The sequence below is a fragment of the Madurella fahalii genome (assembly GCF_045866475.1).
Source record: "Madurella fahalii IFM 68171 DNA, scaffold_6, whole genome shotgun sequence".
Lineage (NCBI taxonomy): Eukaryota > Fungi > Ascomycota > Sordariomycetes > Sordariales > Madurella > Madurella fahalii.
The window spans coordinates 1102273-1124407 of record NW_027263976.1 but is presented as its reverse complement, the minus strand read 5'-3'; the positions used below and the strand labels follow the sequence as shown (position 1 = coordinate 1124407).

The following is a 22135-nucleotide window of genomic DNA, read 5'->3' as shown; positions in this document are numbered from 1 at the left end:
GCAAGCCACGCAGAAAAGTCTCCGGAGGGGTTACTTGAACGCTTCTTGGAGACATTGCTCCACGCAAAACACAGCAGATTGTGATTTTTTCCTCTCTTTGTATCTGGTGTAGTTTCTTGGATGCAAGAGGGGGAAAAAAAAAAGGCCATTCATAACGCCCGTATCAAGCATCGGCAACACTTTGAACAACGAGGCAGCCACCTACAACCCGCCGCTTACAAACCCAGCATCGCACACTTTACAAAAAACAATTGTTGGATAAGTAGAACAGCAACTGTCATGATGGCTGGTAGTTGTTCATTGTATAGCCAACTAGCCATTTTACACCGCGCTACACCGTCCATGAGCTATCCAGGACATGCCAAAAGCCATGAGAGCAAATCCGCCCGAGACCAACCGAAACATGCAGACAACAGCGCAGGACAACGCAGGACGTAGCACTGGTCGCCCTTAATTTTTTTTTCTCAAGCACCATCCCAGAACGCCCTCCCGGATTCCAAAACCAACCCCCAACCAAACTCCGACCCAATGCAAGCCGTTCCATGCACCCGAAATGAAGACTCATACCGCATCTACAGCAGGACCATCACCCCGGCCGCGGCAGCCATCCCCAGGGCGACCAATCTCCCCAGGCCAGACCCTAGCCTCGCGCCGCCAGAGTCAAGCGACGCCCCATTCGGCCCATGGAGCCCCTCGGTCGCTCTAACGGGATTCGCCACCATGGACGCGCCGGGAACTGCGTCCTCGCCCGTCCCAATCTCCAACACCCTCGAGGCAGTGGTATTAAACCTCGTTGGTGCAAGTGCGATCCGGTTGTTATCCATATCGTACACGACATATGCCGACCTCAGGAACGTATCGCCCAGGACGTTCGTCCCAGCACCGGCGGGCGCGATGCCAAACAGACAGGCCGCAACGCCGTTCGCGAAACGGGGCCTCTGCCCGCTGGACGTGACCAGGTCCAAGACGAGCTCGTTCATCTCGACGGAGATGGTCGGCGACGAAAACGTAAAGTTGAGGAGTGTCTGGTTCTGAGCCAGCTCGCAGGGAACGTAAGCGGCATTGGCGTCGGCGTCGAACTGCGCCCCGACTTGGTTGTACAGATCCCTGACCATGGCGTCGGGGAGGTAGGTGAGTGATGAGCCCGTGTCGAGCAAGACGGCTAGCGCGAGGTCGCCGCCTATGGATCTGTCGCCGAGCTCGAGGCGGGTGAGGGTGATCATGAACTCGGCAAAGACGCCCGCTTCGGATTCGATCGGGAGGGACGCCAGCGTGCCGACGTACTTTTCCGCGTCGACGCCTCCAAAGAGGATGCTGCCCGTGTTGGCGTCTAGGTCGTTGAGCCAGAGGCTGTAGGCATTGGACCGGATCAAGCCATCGGCTACCATTTGGGCGGGGAGGTTGTTGTAGGGACTCATCTGGGCGCGGCCGACTTGGACTTCATTGAGGCGGTATCCGATGCCGAGGATGCCCTGCGTGTTGGTGCTTACGTACCCGATGCCGAACTGCAACCTGTCCAGCCTTGCCCCACCGACGGTGATGGTGTCTGAGACATAATCCCCGCTTGCCCCAGACCCGTCGACGTATGATATGTTGAACCAACTGCCAACGTACTCATATGTGGACGACTGGTTTGCCGAATAGGTGCCTGCGAACTGGCAGGGCTGGTTTGAAGACTGACAGAGCTGCGAGCTCGGGGTATTCACCCACAAATCGCTGCTGCCCGTGTCGAGGTGCAACATCACGGAGCGAGCAGGTGTGCCAACGGTAGCGTTGATGAAGTAGAGCGTTTCCTGCTGTCGTCAGCCCGTGCGTCCCAGAGGGGCATGTGGCAAGGCGGCAAGCGGAATCATACCTTATTGTCCAGGTCTACCGAGACAGTGTCTCTCTTCCTCAGCTTATCTCTATGCACCGGATTCCGGGCCGCCCGTCTCTCCATGTCGAGGCCGACTACCTTTAACCCGTCATCTCTTTGCCTTAGTGACGAACCCTTGATAGTCTGAACGAGCGAGGCCGTGACGGCCAACAGGGTAGACGTCCTCATATCCTAGGCCGGGTCGTGACTCCGGTGCGTGGTACCCGAGTCCCACAAACGAGCGTAAACCGACACAACAAGCTGACCAGCCTCTACTGTGCCATAAACTCAGCTAGGAGGGATGGGAACAACAATGAATTATAAGTCCTTCGTCCGGTAGCGGACGCGCGAGACGCTCTCTGGGTGTATACGGTTGCCAATGGAGGTGGCTGTCGTCACCAGCAGCAGGCCTTTGATCATCCAAGCCAAGACCGAACGGGGCCTGTCTCCGAGACCTAGGTGGCGAGGCCGAGGGTTATGAACAACGGAAAGGAAAGTGGCAAGCGTATTGAAATCAGAAGAGAAAGAGGCCGGGGTGACGAGACAAGAGGGAGAAAAGCCCGGATGGCGCCGAACCGGATGGGACTCTGCATGGTGCATGTGCATCTGGGGATCCAATGGACAGGAGGGAGACAGGGGCCATCAGAGAGCCGCGTCTGTCGAAACGGGTGTCCAGGGGAGCATCCAAGAACTTCTTGGCAGTCTCCAGACAAAGAGGAACGGCGAGTCTCCCGAGGCACGACGACATGGCATTGACGTCGTGCATCTTGGCAGTCTCCGCATCCATCCTGGGCGTGAAAGGATGGATTGCGCAGCAAAGGGCGCAGCACCTTGCGAATACGGCCCAGTGCCGTGCTCTCTGAGTAAGTGTATCTAAACGTATGGGGGGAAGGTCGACAACGTGTCTCGGCAGCCCGGCCGTACCCAAGAACAGAGCGACGCGCGGCCTGCTGCAACGTAGTTCGGTGAGGTGCCGCTGAGGGCGGGCTCGGGGACAGGGCTTAGGCGGCCTATTGCTCCACCCTTCGCCTGGGTCCACGAAGTCGGCCAAGCCTCAGCCGGTTCGCGGCATGCCCCGGATGCTCGACGTGGGGAGGGGAGTGCCGGCGGGAATTGATGACAATCGCTGCTGTCGGCAAGGAGAAGCGGCGGAGGGGACCGATTCAGATTAGATTTGAAACACCAACGGATGGCGATCTGATACAGCGTGCGGGGCCATCAGACAGTCTTGGCCGCCCTGAAGTGTGTGTGTAAATGGAATGCTGATTGGCCGCGCATGCGTGCGTGGCGGGCGGCTATGGTTGTTCAATCCAGCGGCTAAAGAAACACACTCGGTATAGTTAAACCGCGAAAGCTTGTGAACTGTAACGTACTGTTGTTGGGGATTTTACAGAACCTCCACCGCAGCACAAGTGCCCATGATGTAAGTGGAGAACCAGCGGTAAGGATCTCCGGGCCTACACACAGCAATGCACAGAGTCGGCGGGGCCCGCGCCACCGGGTATTCTCCACTTGTTCCGTCCCGGGCCTCAACTCCACAGGTGCCAGTTGGATCCAGAGCGGTCGCAGAGACACTCGGTGAACAGTATGACGCCCACCCTCAAGCTTATTTCAGTCTGCTCACTATCAAAGCACTGAGCAATAGATAGTTCATGGGCGAACCCGAAGCCGGTCCCGGCTGGTATTCCGACTTTTGAGCGAAAGATGGATACCTCCGAGCATTCATTGCGGCTGACGTTGCTCCGAGGCAACAGGCCCAATGCTCTCTCACTTTCCTCGGCTCGACTTACTGCCTGCACCAATCAGCACAGAGTAAGCCTTTGTAAGTCCCGCCGTGCATTCCCCAATTCAACATTACGCCAAAACTTGGGGACTCGTCAGCATCGCTGCGCCCCGGTCCTCTTTCGACACTTCAGGTCTCTTCCATGCTTGCAGTTGTGATGTGGGGTGAACTGTTCTTCTGTTTCCTCACAGATAGTTCTCCAAAGTATTCCAGACTTTACGTAGAAAAACGTACGACTTGCTTTCCGATCCCCTACTCTCTAACCCAACCGCTATAATGGACGCCATCAATCTAGACCGATGGTGTGTCTTTTATTCTCTGAGCCACCCAGGGCACAGTAGTATGGTACTAACTACAGCAACTATAACAACAGCCCGGTATACGCCGTTCGTCCTGTCCACCCTTCCCAGCGTGCCCCTCCAAAGCTAACCTCCCCTGACCAGTCCTTCTTCGGAGCGCTTGGCTGCGCCTTCTCTATCGTCTTCACCGTCATCGGCGCAAGCTACGGCACCGCCAAGTCGGCGGGGGCCATCTTCTCATCGGGAGTCATCCGCCCGGACCGGATGATGCAGAATACGTATGAACCCATATCTTTGTCATTCCACAACTATGCCCATCCCCCCCCTTCCCGGCAGCCTCCGCATCTCCTACTGCGAACCCTGAACAAAACACCTATCTGAGCCTCCCTTACCGAAACCAAATACGGACAGACAAGCAAAACTAACATACCATTCCCCCCCTTTTCCCTCGCTTCGCATAAAACCGACTAACCACTCCATACAAAAAAACCCACAGCCTCTGCGCTATCATGGCCCAAATCCTTTCTATCTACGGCCTGGTAGCCTCCGTCATCATATCCAACAACCTCGTCGAGAAGATGGCCCTGCACACGGGATTCCTGCAGCTGGGCGCCGGCCTGGCCGTGGGCCTGTGCGGCCTGGCTGCCGGGTTCGCCATCGGCATCGTGGGCGACGCGGGCGGTAAGTGCCCTTTTTACCTAGCCCTCCTCCTCCTCCCCTCTTCCTCCTCCCCCTTCTCCTTGTTTCTTATCCTCGGTTCCTCCCTGCCGGCAGAAGAAAGCGCCGGTAGATGCAAGGCAAAGCAAATCTAATGACGAGGATTGATAATAATGTAGTGCGAGCCAGTACCCAACAACCCCGCCTGTACATCGGCATGGTGCTCATCCTCATCTTCGCCGAGGTACTGGGTTTGTATGGCGTGATCGTCTCGATTTTGATGCTGACCAAGTCAACGATGGGGGTTACCGAGTGTCTTTACTAGGTAGGTAAACGAGTCCGAGTGAGTGAATAGGGGAAGATCATCATCTGCTGGGGAGGGTGGGCCGTAGAGGGGGATGGTAGACAATCAAGCCAGATTATAGAGAGTACTATATATGTGTGCGTGTGCGTATTGGGGTATCTGCCCTCTCTCTGCTGTCAACCAACCCATCCACATGCCATATGCCGCCCCTTACCATCTGATGCAAACCAGATCCCCATCTCAACTCCCTAAAGAGCCCACTCTTCCTTGTCATCTTCCAGCTTGACGAACGGCTCGTTTATCCTCCGAATCGCGTAGTCGCTGCACAAAATACTATCCCGCCGTCAGCACCACCGCCATCTGACATGGATTCGTCAAACTTACCACGCCGAAGCAACCAACCCATCCAGCTCAGCAATCATCTTCTCCCTCCTCTCCCCACTCACCAGCCCCTTACTAATCTGCACCTGGCACTCTCGTATCCTTTTGCTCTTGGCCGGCCCGCTCTGCTCAAGCACTCTCCGCCCAAGACAGTCCGAGTGGAACGCATGCTGGCACGGGAACACAAAAAACTGCCTGCTCAACAACGGCAGCCCACACGCAAAGCACTTCTCGCCGGGCTCCACAATCGCATACCGCCGGTCCAGCGCCGCGATATCGACCTTGATGTTCGCCGCCGTCTGGCTCGACTCGTCCATCTCCCTCCGCAGCGCGTCAATATCCCGGCTGTAGTCCTCCAGCGCGGCGCAAATCTCCTCCTTGAAGTCGTCAATGACGACGAAGTCCGGGAAGAAGGGAATCAGGTCCTCAATCTTGAGCAGTTCGCACTGCTTGAGCGTCTGGATGGCGCTCTTGATGCCGTTGGACTGGGATATGACCTTTTTCGCAATGGCCAGCCACAGCTTCTTGCGCAGCGGCGGGTTGGACATGGCGCGGTTGGCGATGATGGACGCCAGGTCCACCTCGTCGTGCGACAGCGCCAGGTCGACAGCCTGCACGTACTGGCCCATGCTGGTGTAGATGTGTGCGCACGACAGGACGCGGTGGTGCTGGATGCACAGGCGGAGCGCAAAATCCGGGTCGAACTTGGGCTCATCGCCCTGGGACTCGACGTAGGCCAGCAGAGCCGACTCGTCCTTGGACGGGTGCGAGGCGTAGATGGAGACGAGCGTGTTGTGCACTGCTGAGTCGGTCGAGCCGAGCTGGTTGACGACGTGATGGAGATACCGGATCGCCTGGTTCTGTGATAGGGGCCCCTTGTAGTTCCTGTCGTACTCGAGCAGCGCCGGGATGAGGTTCCGGGGCTTGAGGTTGTTCTGCCGCATTAGGATCTCGACCAGCTCCGTGGCCGCGTGGGTCATGAGCACGCTGCTGTATCGATAAAAGCACTCGGGATCCGTCTGTCTCTTGAGCACTTTCAGGGCTTCCGACCACCGCTCTCGCTGGACCCAGTACGAGAGGACAAAGTTGTAATCGTTCACCGCGTTAGCATAGTAGAGGAGCTCCTCTTCCCGGCCGTGGCTGCTGATGACGTCGTAGACGGTCTTGCGGTCGAGATCGGACTTGTGCTTGTTCACAAATTCGTGGAACTCGGCCCGAACCGCGTCCAGCTGCTCTCTGGTCTGCGTCGGGTTCATGGTTTCGGAGAGCTCTGCTCCCGTGACGATGGTGTCGTCTAGTGAATTAAGCTTGGCCATGAACACCTCGATCAGCCAAGCCGCAATCATGATCCGCTGCATTACCGAGGATTTCTTGTAAGTGCTGAGCTTGGTCAAGAGATACTTGCGAAGGGCGTCTGGCTGGTCGTTGTCGATGAAAGTGAGGGCCACTTCCTCGAAGGGCTTGCTGCTCTTGCCGTAGACGCCAGCAGCTTCGCTGTGTTGCCCCTTGCTCACGAGGTAATCTCCCGAAGCAATCGCGACTGCGTCTCTCTGCGCTGGGGTATGCGCGTACTGCAGAGCCGCATCAAACTGCTGCATTTGCAACATGATCTTCCAGATATCCCGGTCCTCGTCCCGCGGGACGATTTCAAATATCTCTTTGGGCGTGAACAGCCAAAAAGTGTTCTTCTGAAGGTCCACACACAGCCCGACTGCCTTTTGCGTCTGGTCCAGAATTGTTTGGTCATATACAATCGATCCGGTGAGCCGATTGGCCACCACAACCCGGTTCGTGACCAGGCTGATGACGTGCCATTGTGTGAGGGCAATCGCATCGATGTAATCGGTAGATACCTGTCTCCGCCCCGCTCCCTCCGGGCTTGCTAGCTGCGCTCGTGGGAGCAGCTTTGATTCCCCAAAGACCTTGGTGCCCAGCTCCTGGCCGTTGCCATTGATGAACAGTTTCCCATGGTAGACACCATGCGAGGTCAACCACGCAAACGCACGTTCCGGTGCTTCGTCGTCGCGGGATCTTGGGGGCTCCTCGGCGTCTGGTGACACAACCAGCGACGAAGCGGCCGCTGCTGATGCCCGTGAAAGCTCGTGGATGACAGGCTGCTCCGACTCGAACAGCTTCGAATAAATGGACGCGCTCCCATCGTGCCCGCGGCCGACCTTACCCGCCAGATGGAACAGCCTGCTTGGCGTGCCAATGAGGACCCGGCGAGTATCCTGCCGACCGGGTAAGGAATCGGCCCATAACCCCGTGATGGGCCCGTCGGGGAGTTTCTGCAAGAGCTTGATGTACTTGTCCTCCCTGCGGTAGAACTCGGTCGACGTCTCTATGTAGCCCTCGTATATGTTCCCGTCGGCCGCACCGATGAGGATTTCGCGCGTTGACGACGTCGGGAGAGCGGGGCTCCAGGCGATGCTCTCGATGGAGACGCCGCGGAGGCGGGCGAGGGGTCGAGGGCTGCGCGACTGAGAGTGTAGGTAGTAGTTCTCCGCGAGGGACGTGCAGACAATGAGGTGCGAGGCGGTCGGGTCTAGGAACATGCGGCGGATGACGCCCACCTCTGACGGTTTCTTGGGCAGGTCGATGTCTGGTGGAAATCTGTTAGCAACAGCTATGTGAAGTGGAGGGAAGCCGGCGCTAGCCCACCGTCGATATCTTCGGGCTTGTTGAGGTCGATGCGGAGAATCCGCCCGTTGGAGAGGGCGATGACAAGGACATTGTTGGCGGCCTGGCCTGCAACGAAGTCGGCAGCTATGGAGAACTGCAGCTGCACGGGCAGGACGTCGAAGATGGGCAGTGCTGCGTCTGCAAGATCGGCGACGGCGTCGGCCGCTGCGAAGCCGCTGGACGGATCGAGCGCCATCGTGAAGGTGTGATCTCACAGAACTAGCATGATGGGAGTTTGGGCTACCGGAATACCTATGTAACTGAAAGACAGCAGCTGCCTGGATCGATTCCACGCAAGCTTTGACGTTGGTCTGAAGCGGAGATGTTGACCGGCGCCACCTCAATGGGATGCAGGAGCTGGGCAGCTAGTGTAGGTGCGTCACTCAGTGACCCTCACGCTTCCCCCCCCCCCACAGCGACCGGGTGCCTGGCCTGCCGTCATTGGGCCCTTAAATCAACCCCACACGACACCAACCGCAGAGGGATGCCGGAACCTCAGCTTTACCGTCTCTCAGCCGAAGGGAAAGGGCCAAAATGAATCTGTTTTGCTGATCATTACGCTAAGCGGAGCAGTTACCGTCATGAGCCATAAGGTATCTACACAAATGAATCGGGTATCTACAAGGTACAGTACAAGAAAGAAGAAATACTAGCCAAAACAAAGGCTGTGACGGGGAGCTGTTCGGCATCGTTCTGCCCTTCCAGTCCTCCTCAGAAAACTCCAAGCCACAAACCCACCCCCCATCCGGCCAGCCGAAACCCAATCACGGTTCGGTCTTCGCCAGTCTGTCCAAGCATGCGCACGTCAGATCACATCGTCCCCTCCGAACGTACCGTCCGGCCTCCAATCGTACTCTCATCCCCGCTGTACTCTTTAATCTCGCCATTCTCGTTCAGCGTCTTGGCCGTCCACTGGCCTGCCACCAGCGGCTTCTTGGCCACCACCACGCGGAGCTTGACGACAAAGGCGTCGACACGCGTCGGATCGTCGGCCACCACCTTCGTGTCGTGCGCCACCTTCTCGCACAGATCCCGGACGACCTTCGCATCCCACCCCAGATACCTCGTCAGCAGGCGCAGACACGTCGGTTCGATGCCAGTGACGATCGAAAACAGCCAGAACTTGCCGTAGCTGCTGTTCTCGCGCGAGCCGATGCCCAGGTCGTACACCGTCTCTTTGATGTCGACGAAGCCCGCTTCCATCAGGAGGTTCTTGTTCAGGTAATGGCCCACCCTTGGCTTCCCTGATATCTCCGCTGCCTCTACAACGGCTTTGACCAGTATGTCGGCGGCAGAGCCTTCGGGGAAGAAGGATAGGTAATTCTTATCGGCGAAGAAGTCTTCCCAGTCTATAATCTCGATCCAGCCGCCCGGCCGTAGGCATTCAAATGCCTGACTGTATATGAAACGCCAGTCCGAGAAGGCGCCCTCCATGTTCCGCAGATGCACCAGATCGACCGTGTCGGCCGGTCGAAGCCATTCCTCTTCAGCGCTCTCTATGTGGAATTCGACGTTGGAGGGGACCTGATGTGTCGGCTGGATGGGCGCAATGTCGGTGCCAAAGACCTCGCATTGCGGGTACTTTTCAGCCATGCCGATGGCCCACTCTCCGATGCCCGTGCCAATGTCCAGGATGTAACGCGGGTTCTCCAATGGCACTGTCGTCAGCTCAAGGTCGAAGAGCTTCAGGTAGACCTGGTGTATCACATATTGCCGTGTCTGCTCAGTTTGGTCGACGGGCAGAAAGTAGTCGCCACAATATCGCCGCCCATGCTCCACGACGAAGTCGAAGTCTTCGGCATACAGCGTCCGCGAAGAGTCTCTGCACGGTGGTCAGCATGGTTGTGTCTAAGCAGACTGTAAGTGTGCTGTCCAACGCACATGGTGTCCGAGTCCAGCCCGTTCTGGTACGGATACTCGACCTGGAAGGCGGGTTGGGTGCCAGGATAACTGCTCATGGCAAAGACCGACCCTGTGTCCGCCACTCCTCCTCCTTCGTCGTCGTCGCAGTCGTCGTCCACCTCTAACGCCTCAGCCTCGCTCCCAGGAGATGGCAAGTCTTGGTCGACCTCGAAGCGACCGTCCTCGAACAGCCTGTGATCAGGGGTTGTAGACCTCACCGGCCGATCTGATGGGTCTTCCCTCCACTGCGCGTCCTGTGTCCCGCTGCGGTCCCCTGCTTGCCCCGAATTCATTGCTTTCTACTTCGACGAACGCCCTGTAGCCCTGTAATTGTTTTCCCGGCCCCCGCGCTTCCCCATTAGGTGTCCCTACACAAAACCAGAGGTAGAATAATAATAATAAAGAAATCCTAACTGGCGACGGCAGTGCATGGGAGCGGTCCTTGCTGGTTCGATTGTGATGTCGAGGGTGGCTCGCTCGAGGGTGGTGGGGAATTGGCCGCGGACCACGATCGCCAAAAGAGGTTATCCGAATTCCAAGTTGACGTCGCCTGCGCTGATCGAGTTGCGAGGCCGACACTGATGGTCGAAATCGGCGCGAGGGCCGCGCCCGTGAACCACTACCGTCCCTTGATGTCAGCTGGATGTCGATATCGGGTTTCCGTCACTCCCCCATTGTAAGTATAGGCGAGCAAGAAGGTTAATAAAGGGGTGTGAGCGCGGACTTGTAGCGGACGAGACGGGCGACGGAGAGATCTGGGCTCGGCGTTGCAATTAATAGGACGAACGGGACTTCAGACTAACGGTATGGAGCGGGACCCGCGCCAGCCCGGCGCCGGCGAGGTACGTTACATACCCTGCGGGAATCTGCACTGTGCCGGGTTGTCTCGCTGGACTCCCTATCAATCCCCACAGGACAGGTAGGCGAGGAATGTGCACGATGTACCTGGCAGCGTGCGGGGACGCTAACTAGGCTCTCCCCTGCTAGGCCGAGGCCGGTGGCTGTCCTGAAATGGGAACAAGCAGGGCGAAACGAAATCGCTTCCGGAAGACATGGCACGATCTTATCTCGAGGTGCCAGCACAGCACGGGATGCTCCATACTGTGTACAGTATCAGTATCAATGCGCATTGCGTACATGCTTTCCTTGCGCCATCTGCGTCTTTCTGATCCGTTGTCACTGCGGCAGTAGATTCTGGAATAGCGCCGGTGGGATGCTGTTGGACGCACGGCACAAGTTCCGCGGGACCCTGTCATCGGGGACTACGTGCATGGATCACTTGAACCGACCAACCATTCGGGGCACAGACCATAAAGGGAGGAGGAGGGGGAAAAGAAAAAAAATAAAATAAAATAGAAGGAGCGACCATCTTTGTCAATTGCGTATGCCGCCCCGAAGTCCGTCGGCGCGGTTACCTCGATCAAGGGGGCTGCGAGCGATAGATATCTACTTCTCTGAAGCCTGTTGATATCTCTACAAAAACAGTCTATAGAGCCCCTCCCCCCAAACAAACAAACAAAAACCAAAGGAAAGAGAAAGAAAAAGAGAACCCAAAAAAAAAGAAAGGAAAAAAAAGGGAAAAATAGGAAAAAAAGAAGGGCTTTCAGCCCCAAGCTCAGCTTCGCGAGTGACAGACGCAATACCACCAATCCCACGGCTTACCAATTCATTAATGAGTTGGGATTAAAATCCATCCAAAGTGTCCATCCGCTCCATGTCAGCCAGCTAGCCGGCTAGCCAGCACAATCATAAGATCAGCACTTCGCAGAGAATAAACACGCAGCAGCCCTGAAGATCGCTGGCCTCCAAATCCGACCGAAAGCCCGGATAATTCCATCTCCTACCAAACAAGGCGGCATTCTCCGACCCGATGGCGCGGGATCGCATATCCCGGGATAGCGGAGGGTCACCGCACTATTCCACAAGCCATCAGAGATCAGCAATCCCCACGGGACCGCTGTTTTGTATTCGTGGAGCCATTGAGCTCTTCGATGTCTAGTGTCTTGGTTCTTGTGGGGTCAACATCACCCAGACGGGCGCCGCGCTGAACAGATGCAGGCTCGCTGCAAGATGGGAGGCGGAATGGGAAATGGGCATTCGCCTCGGCGACCGGTGGCCGGGGACGGAGCGGACAGGCCCCGCACAACTGGATTCCTGTGGAAAACAGTTACAGCCAGGGCGCTCGGGTGGCCAACTGGAAGCTGCCACGACAAAAGCAGCTAGTGTCGCCCTGTTCCCGAGGCACTGGGTTGGGAATCAGCCCTGAAGGCTGGGTCCCAATCGAACTTTTCTGCGGTGGTGCATTGCAGTGCAGAAGCCCGGTGGTTCTTAATTATGCCGTGTTCTGGGCCCGGGGATGGATATCCAGGCGGGCGGGAGCTCGCTTAAGTTGTGCGCCTTCCCGTCTCCCCCCGGAGCCGACTCGTTCGGCCTATTACCAAACGAATACCGCTTTGTCACTTTTAACAACGCTAGGGTGATGCATGGGAGCCAACACCAACGCACCCCTGCGAGTACTGCCTCCAGAAAGGAGAACTCCGGTGCCCCTATTGATTACGCTACGTACTGTACATATTATCCTTGAGATATGCCAGTGGGGCGTGCTCTTGCCCGTCTGCGGGGTGACCCCTTTACCGAGTCGTCCAGATCCGGCAGATCGGTCGCCTTTCCCCTGAGCGCCCCAGCGACTCCACCTCCCGAGTCCGGCGAGAGTGGCGGTTGCCAACGCACCGCTAGTGTATTTGGAGACACAGACCGGCCATCCCCGCGGCCTCCGTGGACAAATTGTTGTCGGGAAAACTTAATCTCGGCAGGAGCCCGATGCAAGCCATCACAATGCAGTGAACCACGTTGAACCAGACATGTGGGCTCTGGCCCGGTGGGACGGCCTGCCGTCCACTCACTCGGGCCGTGCAGGAGACGTACTGTACCTGTAAGCACCCGAAGGCTCATCGGGATGCCGAGCTTGGCCAAGTCCAAGAAACGCTTCTTTGATGCCTCTAGCGTCCTCGTATGCTCTCCACCCTTTGTATACGTAGTAAACAAGAACGCACAGACACAGAGACCCCCTATCGAACAGGACAACATTTGCGGGAATATCGGTCGCCTCCCATCTTGTCACTCCACACGCCTAGTACTAATTCACAACTCCTTGGGTACCATCGTCCCCAAACCCATTAACCTCTCCCGGTCCCGGTCCCGATCCCAGTTCCAGTCCCAGTCCCAGCCTCCATCTTTCTCTTCTTTCCCCGGCCATCCCCACTCCCACCCTGCGCCGCCGGCGGGTGATCCGAGACCGGCTCGTGGTCCTCAATCACCTCTCTCCCGGCCACGACGGGGAATGGGCTGAGCACTTTGCTTATGTCCCCCCACCACCTCTCCCCGAACCGGCGGTACCACTCCACCGTGACCCGCAGGCCCTGCTCGAAGCTCGTCTTTTGCTCCCAGCCCAGCCGGCGCAGCTTGGTGGCGTCGACCGCGTACCGGTGGTCGTTGAAGGGCCGGTCGTGCGTGTACTTGACCCAGCGGCCGAATTCTCTTTCTTCTTCCTCCCCCCCCCCTCCTCCTCCTCCTGCTGCTCCTCCCACTGCTCCTCCCCGCGGCAAGGGGATGATGTCCATCTCGGCAAGGAGCTTGCGGCAGAGCGCAAGGTTGCTGATCTCATCGTGCGAGCCGACGTTGTAGATGTGCCCGAGCTGGCCCTTGTGGAGGATCGTGTCGAAGGCGTCGGCGGCGTCCCCCGCGTAGAGGTAGCGCCGTGTGGGCGAGCCGTCGCCGTGCAGGACAACGGGCTTGCCGCGCGCGAGGAGGCAGGTGAACTTGGGGATTATTTCTGTTGGCGAGGTGTTTAGAGATGTGCAGTGAGTGGGACAGGGTGGACTGCAAGGAGGACGTGAGACTCACTCTCGGGATACTGGTGCGGGCCGTAGACGTTGTTACTCCGCACGATGATGGCTGGGAGTTTGAAGCTTTTTTGGTATGAGTGGACGAGCATCTCGGCGGCCGCCTTGCTGGCGGCGTATGGGTTGGTGGGCGCGAGGATGCTGCTCTCCAACAGGTCGTCGTCGTCATCCTTGACCTCGCCGTAGACCTCGTCCGTGGAGACGTGGATGAAGCGCTTGACGCCCACCCTCTTTGCGCTCTCCAGCAGCACGTGGGTGCCATACACGTTGGTGTGCGTAAAGGCGTACGAGTTGCCGAAACTGAGGTCGACGTGAGACTGGGCGGCAAAGTGGAAAATGGTGTCGATGTTGTGTCTCTCGAGACAGTCTACAACCTCGGACGGATTGGTGACGTCGCCTTGGTAGAAGGTGAAGTTCCGCCTGTCGTTGAGTATCCTCGTGTTGTTCAGCGAGGAGCAGTAGTCCAGCTTGTCAAACGAGACAATGTTGTAAGCATGCGGGTATGTGAGGGTTAGATGCCGGACAAGCCAACATGCTCTACGGCACATCACGCCCTCCAAGTCAGCTCATTCCAGCTACCTCCGAGAGCCGTGGCGCGTCGTTCAGGAGACATACATGAAGCCAGCGCCTCCCGTTATCATAATGTTCTTCACATCTGGCAGAGGTTCAAACTTGGTGGTGCCTATGAGCACCGGGGCCTCCTTCCAAACCCCATAATCCTCGAAGAAACCGTTCGCCCGACGGAAGCCTTTTCAGAACCAACCCCTCCGCGGTCAGCATAATCGGGACTGTGGTATGTATCTACGAGCGCGCTCACCATTCGCAACCGCTTTGGGCGAGTTCAGGCCAACCGCAATGGTCATGGTATGCTCCGTGTCGCCTAGCCGCCTGGTACTTTTTCGGTGCGCCGGTCCGGGGACCGAGACGTGGAGGTCCACGGGCCGAGAAAAGCAATGCCCGTGCCCTTGAGACCGGCAATCTCAAGTCCGTTCGAATGAGAAACCCGCGATGCCTCGTCGCAAATATCGAGCCAGATCCGTCGCAGATGTCGCCGGAAAAGGCATTTGCATGCTCTACTTCTCTTGCGTCGGTGGTGGCATCTATTGGTGGCATTGGCGCTCCGTCGACAACGTATGGGCAATATCCCGGCATGGCAAAGACGGAAGCTCTCCGAAAGAGGCAAAGAGTGAAGTCTGAATCTCGCTCCAACGGCAACGTTGCGCAGAGCCCTAACGAGCCGCGCTGCTCCTTTAGACAAAGTTTCGCATATCTCATCCAATCGCCGGTCAAGGTTGCGTGCCCTGGCCTGTTTGACTCGGCCGTGCTGGGCTTGGGCTGCTCAGTTCCTGGCACATGTTCCTGGCTGCCCTGAACTCGTGTTCCAGCTGCCGTCATGCCTCCCCCCACTCGACCCGCTGTGGGGTTAAAACCAGTGCTGTGATAACGTGGTCTTAGTGCGTAACTACACTACTCTAGGTTAGATACTACGCCTCCCCCGCCACCTCACCCCAGACCCCGAGGCCTTCATTTCCAAACTTCGCTCGTAAAAGGAAGTAAATTGGCGCCAGCCTTAAGACATGCCGATTGGCGGTGGGAAAATGGGGGCGCAGTTCTACCCGCATATTCATCAGCGCCCTAGATCTGCGCTCTGCTTGCATCTCAAGACGGAAAACGTCGAGGCACGCGCAAACCCCTGCGTATGAAAGAAGGACGTAATAGAGTTTGATATTTCCCTTACGGGGCGGCACTATATGGAGGCGCAATTGCAGAATGCCAATAGTTTCATGCCGACCCTGTGCTTACCATCCAGCGGAAAGGGTAAGGGTGTTGTCGTATTGCTGCTACAAACCACATTCAAGCATGCCAAGCACGCAAGGGTGACAGACTGTCAGCCGAAGACGGGATGGGCCCGGGGAGAGAACCAAACCCGTCGGCCTTGGCTATCTGGCCTGAAATCCATATCCCGGACTCTGGCCGCATGTAATGCTGCGTTCGTAGTGAAGACATTGGCTTCATAACGAACAGACAGCGAGCCTTCTTTTCACATTCCGTCACTTTGTAAGATCACAGCTGATCTTGCCAACTCGCCGGCAAGATCCGGCCCCACGTCCGGCCTCTGGAATGAGCTCCTCAACACTGGCGGCTTAACCATGTCAGATACAACAACCGAGGATGAGTACACCAGGCCTGTCCGCACGGTCAAGGCGGGGGCAGACGAGGAGAAGCTGAGATTGTCGGAGGAACCAGAGACCGCAGGCAATAGCGAAGAGGACGGTCTGCTTCCAAAGGGGAGACAGAGCCAGCACGGGCCCGGAGCCAAAAGCTCATTTACATCAGCATTGATCTGGATGGTCGTCAACACGTTGGCGACGATTGGCATTGTACGAGATCATCCTTCCTCTTATCAACCTCTTCTCGATCGTAACTGCTTGCTAACCCATCTCCAGGTCTTCACGAACAAAGCCATCTTCTCGGATCCCTCTCTCAAACTCGCCCAGCTCTCCTTCGCCGCCTTCCACTTCTTCGTCACCTACCTCACACTCTTCACCATCTCTCTCCCGCGCTTCGCCCTCTTCGTCCCGCGCCGGACCACCCTGGGCGAGATCCTCCCCCTATCCATCGCCATGTCCCTCAACGTCATCCTCCCCAACCTTTCCCTCGCCTTCTCCACCGTCACCTTCTATCAGGTCGCGCGCATCCTCCTAACGCCCACCGTGGCAGCCCTCAACTACCTCCTCCACCGCGCCACCCTTCCCCTCAACGCCCTGGTCGCCCTCGTCCCGGCCTGCCTCGGCGTAGGGATGGTATCCTACTACGACTCGCTGCCGGCGCAGTCCGCGGCGGTGAAGACGACCTCGCCGCTGGGCATCGCCTTCGCCTTCTCGGGCATCCTCGCGTCGTCGCTGTACACGGTCTGGATCGCGTCGTACCACCGCCGCCTCCAGATGTCGTCGATGCAGCTGCTCTACAACCAGGCCCCCGTGTCGGCCGTCATGCTGCTCTACGTCATCCCCTTCGTCGACACCTTCCCGGACTCGTGGCGCGACGACGTCTCCCCCGGCAGGTGGGGGATGATCCTCCTGAGCGGCGGGTTCGCGGCGCTGATCAACATCTCGCAATTTTTCATCATTGCCCAGACCGGGCCCGTGTCGAGCACCGTGTTGGGTCACGTCAAGACCTGCGCGATCGTCGCCCTTGGGTGGGTCACTTCGGGGAGGGCCGTGACGGATAGGAGTGCGGTCGGGGTGCCGGTGGCGGTTGGGGGAATCGTGGCGTATAGCGTGGTTATGTTGAGAGAGAAGGAGAAGGCGAGGCGGGCGGGGAGGTGAAAGGGATAGATGGGTGTACGCTCTCTTTGGCGTTTTCGGCGTTTCGGCGCTTCCGAGGGGGATTATTTTGGGACTTTTGGTTAGATGTCCTTGGATACCCAGAGAATACAGGATGGGCTATGTTCCTGGGCGGTGAGCCAGCTAACCCATGCAGGCAGTGCCCTTGGTGTGTTCTGCAAACATTGTCCGCAGATTACCACGGTATGTCGTGTGATGCAGTGCCTTTATGCCCTCCGACCCTTGGATTCGTTTCTCTGCCGGCTATTAGGGTATCACATTGTCCGCTTCCTTATAGATTAAAGCGAGTCCGCTTCTTTTCCATCTTGGCCTTCCATTCCCACTTCAGCGCATCTTCGCCCTCGCTGCCTGCCCTCCCTATTCCTTTGTCTACTCTCCGAAGCTTCAGTGTCATCCCTACCGCTGGTTAGCATTCCTTTCCTACTACATTATTATGAATGAGTACGTACTCGGCCCGATCTCCTGCAAGCCTGCGCGAATCCCTTTCACACCTTCCATCTCCTTGCCGCCCGCACCGACGACGTTCTTCTCCGTTGGTCGTGCTTCCCGGAAGATGTATCGGTGCCGGCGGAAGAAGATGTAATCTAGATGAAGACCGTCAGTTACACGCTTCCGCCACAAGCAAACAGTTGCGACAGTGACATACCGCGTTGATTGTGCAGTGTCACAACCTGTCTGCCAGACAACTCTGGCTTGGGCGGGAACAGGGTGTGCATGGACTTCGCGGCTAGTAGACCTAGGGGCGTCTTGAAACCGTTAAGGAGAAGCTCTGGCTGCATCAAGTTAGCAGGTGAATGGCGCTGACTAGGCAGACCTTCTTACATAGTGGTTGGTGGCATTGCCATGTCCGAGAATCGCTTTCCCTGGTTGGTAGTTCCGGATAGTGTAGGTGAGTGTCGGGCCGGGGACCGTATCTTCACCGTTCAGATGACAGACACTGAGCTGGCTCGGCCGCTTCTGGTCCTCGTGGACCACGAGCAAGGATGTGTATCCTCGGTCTTTGGAGGCAAAAGTTAGTCGTCGTCTGGCGAGACCGCCACTTCATTACGGGCAACATACTCTTGGCGAACTTTGCAATCTCCCTCACGCTGTATTTGTGCCCGTAACGGTGTGCGCTTCTCCTAATGTATGTGGCTGGCGAGCGATGTGTAAGTATATGACGGGGACTTGTTGCGCCAGGAGGATACGCACCATTGGGGAATACCGACGCGATCTCCTGTGCCTCCTTGTGTACTGTCCCGTTGAGCCCTGTAGTGACTAGAATCTTAGGATTCGACGGAGGTTCGTCATTGAATAGATTCTTGAATTGGGTTGCGAGTGTGTCTGGGGTGAGGTCCAGGTTGGTAGACGTCGTCGAAGGGGCGATGCTGGGGTTCCTCTGTGCCCGCTGTCTTTGGAGCTTCTCCAAGCGCTCTTCAGCATCCTCGCCGTCCTCGTCTTCATCCTCGGACCCAAGCATGCTGTCAACATCGTCATCCTTCTCCAGGTCATCTTTCATCACTACATCCGCCTCTGCTGCCGCCGCAGCCTCCTCTGCCTCGAGACGCCGGCGCTTCAACTGAGCAACGTCCACTACCGCGCCAAGACTGTCATCTTCAACATCATCCCATATCCTTTTCTTGTCAATGCTGGCTGGCTGGTTCTTCTCGAGTCGCTCCCTCCTCAGCTCGGGGTTCTTGGCCTCTTCTTTGCGCCTCCGATGCCGCTCTTCATGACGCGCTTTTCCGGCCGTTTTCTTCTGCGAGACGTAGAGCTGTTGCCGCTTGAGCTTGTTAGACGTTTTGAGGGACAGCGAGCCCCCGGAGGATGCTCTCCCCGACTTTGAAATCGCCATTGTCGTCGAGCCCGGTCTGTTGTTGCAATTGCAGCGTTGATAAGGTTATCTCCAATTTTTTTTAAATTTTTTTTTTTTTTTTTTTCCTGCACATTGGCCGCTGCATCCATGCAGTGCTAGGGACGGCCTAGCAGCTTACAAGGGCCCTGGTTGCCCCTCACTGCGCCCAAAATTTGTGGTCAGGTACCTAAGGTACCTGAATGAGGGGCACTTTGTGGCGGCTAATTGAATTTCCGTCAGTGGCGCGTGCCACCTATTTGCTGCGAGATGTGGAGATGCGAGTCACAGTCCCCTCAATCTGTGCAGCTTCCAGGCGCAATCGGCCGCAAAAAAAGAGGGATCTTGGTAGGGGAAAAAAGGGCCGTGACTCACCTGGTTGGGCCACCTTCAATGCGGATGAAGCCTTTTCTACCCGCCCCCCTCCTGTCACCACTGGTTGGTACTGCCTTCAACCTCCACAAAGCTGTCGCCAGCCCTCGGGTCTTTCCAGTCCGTAGATTTACGGCTTTCACAGTCTCTGCCCCGCGCAGCTACGCATTCCAAAAGTACACGTCAAAGAAAAAGCAGCCCAAGATGACCACCACGGCTACTACCCTCAAGGGCGAGCCCCTTGACAAGGCCGCCCTCGACGCCATGCTACGCCGGCGTATGTTCTACACCCCGTCCTACGAAATCTACGGCGGTGTTTCCGGCCTCTACGACTATGGCCCGCCCGGCTGCGCCCTGCAGGCGAACATCATCGACCTCTGGCGCAAGCACTTCGTCCTCGAGGAGGATATGCTCGAGGTGGACTGCAGCGTCCTGACTCCTCACGAAGTTCTCAAGACCAGCGGCCACGTGGACAAGTTTGCGGATTGGATGTGCAAGGATCCCAAGAACGGCGAGATTATGCGTGCCGACCACTTCGTGGAGGACATCCTGGAGGCCAGGCTCAAGGGCGACAAAGAGGCGCGCGGCCAGAAGGTGGAGGAGAAGGAGGAGGACCCTAAGAAGAAGAAGAAGAAGTCCAAGGGCCACGAGGCAGTCAAGCTGGACGATGCTGTGGTCAAAGAGTACGAGGAGGTGCTGGCGCAGATCGACAACTACAACGGCGAGCAGCTCGCCGAGCTTATCAAGAAGTACGACCTCAGGAATCCCGCCACCGGCGTTCAGCCCAGCCCCCCCGTCTCGTTCAATCTCATGTTCCAAACCTCCATTGGCCCCAGCAGCAACCTCCCCGGCTACCTTCGGCCGGAAACCGCGCAGGGTCAGTTCCTCAACTTCGCAAAGCTCCTCGAGTTCAACACAGGCCAGATGCCCTTCGCTTCGGCGTCGATTGGCAAGTCTTACCGCAACGAGATCTCGCCCAGAGCTGGCCTGCTCCGTGTCCGTGAGTTCTTGATGGCCGAGATTGAGCACTTCGTCGATCCCGAGGGCCACAAGAAGCACCATCGTTTCCACGAGGTCGAGGGCATTGAACTCGCTCTCCTCGACCGCCACACTCAGCTCTCGGGCCAGACCACCACCAAGAACATGTCCATTGGGCAGGCTGTCAGGGATGGCATGGTCGACAACGAAACTCTGGGTTATTTCCTGGCCCGGATTCACCTTTTCCTAAAGAAGATCGGTATCGATCAGTCCAAGATCCGCTTCCGGCAGCACATGGCCAATGAGATGGCCCACTACGCCTGCGATTGCTGGGACGCCGAGCTTCTGACGTCGGCTGGTTGGGTGGAGTGCGTTGGCTGCGCCGACCGGAGCGCCTACGACTTGTCTGTCCACGCTAAAAAGACTGGCGCCGCGCTTATCGTTCGCCAGCGGTTGGACGAGCCCAGGACGATCGAAGAATGGGAGGTTGAGATCGAGAAGAAGAAGTTTGGCCCGTTCTACAAGAAGGATGGCAAGACCATCGAGAGCGCTATCCTGGCCACCACGCAAGAGGAGCGTGGCAAGCTCGCGAAGGAGATGGAAGAGAATGGCAAGGTCGTAATTAGCGTGCCCGGCGTTGCGGACGGTAAGGTCGAAGTGAGCAAGGACTTGTTGGCCATCAAGTGGCAGACCCGGGTTGAGAATACCCGGGAATACACTCCCAACGTCATTGAGCCGTCGTTCGGTATTGGCCGGATATTGTACTCGCTGATTGAGCACAACTACTGGACCAGGGCCAGCGATGGCGGTGACGAGGCTCGTGGTGTGAGTTCGCCTGTCATCCATTGATGCCAAGACTGGATGAAACTGACTCGAGTATTCAGGTGCTGTCATTCCCTCCTGCCGTCGCTCCGACGAAGGTCCTGATCGTGCCTCTATCATCCAACAAGGATTTCACGCCTGCTGTGCGGAAGCTGTCGCAGAAGCTCCGGTCTGCGGGCATCTCGAGCCGTGTGGACGACTCCTCGGCCAGCATTGGTAAGCGGTACAGCAGAAACGACGAGCTGGGCACTCCGTTTGGCGTCACGGTCGACTTCCAAACCATCAAGGATGGCACAATCACTCTCCGGGAGCGCGACAGCACACGGCAGGTGCGAGCCGACGAGGACAAGATCATCGACGCAATCCGGTCACTTGTTAACGAGACCAAGACATGGAAGGACATCGAGTCTGAACTGCCACTTTTTGAGGGCCAGGAGGTTGAGGTCCAAGTCCGCTGAGTGTAGGGCTGTGTAGGCTGAGGAATATACACAAATGGGCATGATTTGGCTTTGTCAGTTGATGCGTAGGCGAGCGCTTCATAGACTTTGCGGAAGATTTTGCAACTCTGATCTGGGAGTTCAGCGAGAAGGCTAGACCGATTTGTGCGCAGGGCCTTTCCGACATGATGCTAGACGAAGCATATCTATGTTAGAGGCTTGAATAACACAAGTGATGCTGCCGACACTGCTGCTCCGTGTACGTCATGCTCGTCTTCCGTTTGCTTAACGCCCTGGCCGGCCAAGACATCGAGACCGTCTCCGAGATCTCGCAGGGTCGGCTACGTCTAGCCGATGCCAATGTGCAGGATGCAGCAATTCGCTTCCGCCGATGCGCCCGTGCTGCAAGCCAAGCCGCCTATACCCATGTCGGCATGGCTTGAAACGGCGTGAGATTTGAATATTCCATATCGTCAAATGGATTCTCCAACGGTCGTGGAGATCTGTGCGAAGGATCATCTGACGTCCAAGGACATCAAGTGAATAATGGGGAAAGGAAGGGCTTCTCGGCCCCTGATACATC

General features: G+C 57.2%; 8 protein-coding genes across 8 annotated transcripts; 3 read left to right on the top strand and 5 right to left on the bottom strand.

The window, feature by feature from the left end:
* Positions 1 to 572: 572 nt before the first annotated feature.
* MFIFM68171_10370 (uncharacterized protein) lies at positions 573 to 2044 on the bottom strand (the record flags this gene model as incomplete). The annotated part of the gene is made up of 2 exons (XM_071065789.1): positions 573 to 1793; positions 1856 to 2044. 2 exons carry the CDS (start codon positions 2042 to 2044, stop codon positions 573 to 575), a joined length of 1410 nt encoding a protein of 469 aa, XP_070921890.1.
* A 1870-nt stretch (positions 2045 to 3914) lies between these two features.
* Positions 3915 to 4919, top strand: MFIFM68171_10369 (V-type proton ATPase proteolipid subunit; the record flags this gene model as incomplete). The annotated part of the gene is made up of 5 exons (XM_071065788.1): positions 3915 to 3940; positions 3997 to 4024; positions 4082 to 4215; positions 4434 to 4618; positions 4774 to 4919. 5 exons carry the CDS (start codon positions 3915 to 3917, stop codon positions 4917 to 4919), a joined length of 519 nt encoding a protein of 172 aa, XP_070921889.1.
* Positions 4920 to 5146: 227 nt separating this feature from the next.
* On the bottom strand, positions 5147 to 8157 carry PEP3 (tethering complex subunit; the record flags this gene model as incomplete). Its single annotated transcript, XM_071065787.1, has 3 exons — positions 5147 to 5231; positions 5283 to 7881; positions 7941 to 8157. The coding sequence occupies 3 exons, from the start codon at positions 8155 to 8157 to the stop codon at positions 5147 to 5149; spliced, it is 2901 nt and encodes a 966-aa protein (XP_070921888.1).
* A 614-nt stretch (positions 8158 to 8771) lies between these two features.
* MFIFM68171_10367 (S-adenosyl-L-methionine-dependent methyltransferase) lies at positions 8772 to 10156 on the bottom strand (the record flags this gene model as incomplete). The annotated part of the gene is made up of 2 exons (XM_071065786.1): positions 8772 to 9783; positions 9843 to 10156. The coding sequence occupies 2 exons, from the start codon at positions 10154 to 10156 to the stop codon at positions 8772 to 8774; spliced, it is 1326 nt and encodes a 441-aa protein (XP_070921887.1).
* Positions 10157 to 13039: 2883 nt separating this feature from the next.
* On the bottom strand, positions 13040 to 14628 carry MFIFM68171_10366 (Rhamnose biosynthetic enzyme 2; the record flags this gene model as incomplete). Its single annotated transcript, XM_071065785.1, has 4 exons — positions 13040 to 13695; positions 13767 to 14302; positions 14381 to 14513; positions 14583 to 14628. The coding sequence occupies 4 exons, from the start codon at positions 14626 to 14628 to the stop codon at positions 13040 to 13042; spliced, it is 1371 nt and encodes a 456-aa protein (XP_070921886.1).
* Positions 14629 to 15915: 1287 nt separating this feature from the next.
* On the top strand, positions 15916 to 17094 carry MFIFM68171_10365 (GDP-mannose transporter; the record flags this gene model as incomplete). Its single annotated transcript, XM_071065784.1, has 2 exons — positions 15916 to 16146; positions 16213 to 17094. The coding sequence occupies 2 exons, from the start codon at positions 15916 to 15918 to the stop codon at positions 17092 to 17094; spliced, it is 1113 nt and encodes a 370-aa protein (XP_070921885.1).
* Positions 17095 to 17383: 289 nt separating this feature from the next.
* Positions 17384 to 18946, bottom strand: RPF1 (Ribosome production factor 1; the record flags this gene model as incomplete). The annotated part of the gene is made up of 6 exons (XM_071065783.1): positions 17384 to 17508; positions 17562 to 17696; positions 17759 to 17885; positions 17935 to 18110; positions 18172 to 18246; positions 18304 to 18946. The coding sequence occupies 6 exons, from the start codon at positions 18944 to 18946 to the stop codon at positions 17384 to 17386; spliced, it is 1281 nt and encodes a 426-aa protein (XP_070921884.1).
* Positions 18947 to 19519: 573 nt separating this feature from the next.
* Positions 19520 to 21573, top strand: GRS1_1 (Glycine--tRNA ligase 1, mitochondrial; the record flags this gene model as incomplete). Its single annotated transcript, XM_071065782.1, has 2 exons — positions 19520 to 21118; positions 21178 to 21573. The coding sequence occupies 2 exons, from the start codon at positions 19520 to 19522 to the stop codon at positions 21571 to 21573; spliced, it is 1995 nt and encodes a 664-aa protein (XP_070921883.1).
* Between the last annotated feature and the right edge of the window lie 562 nt (positions 21574 to 22135).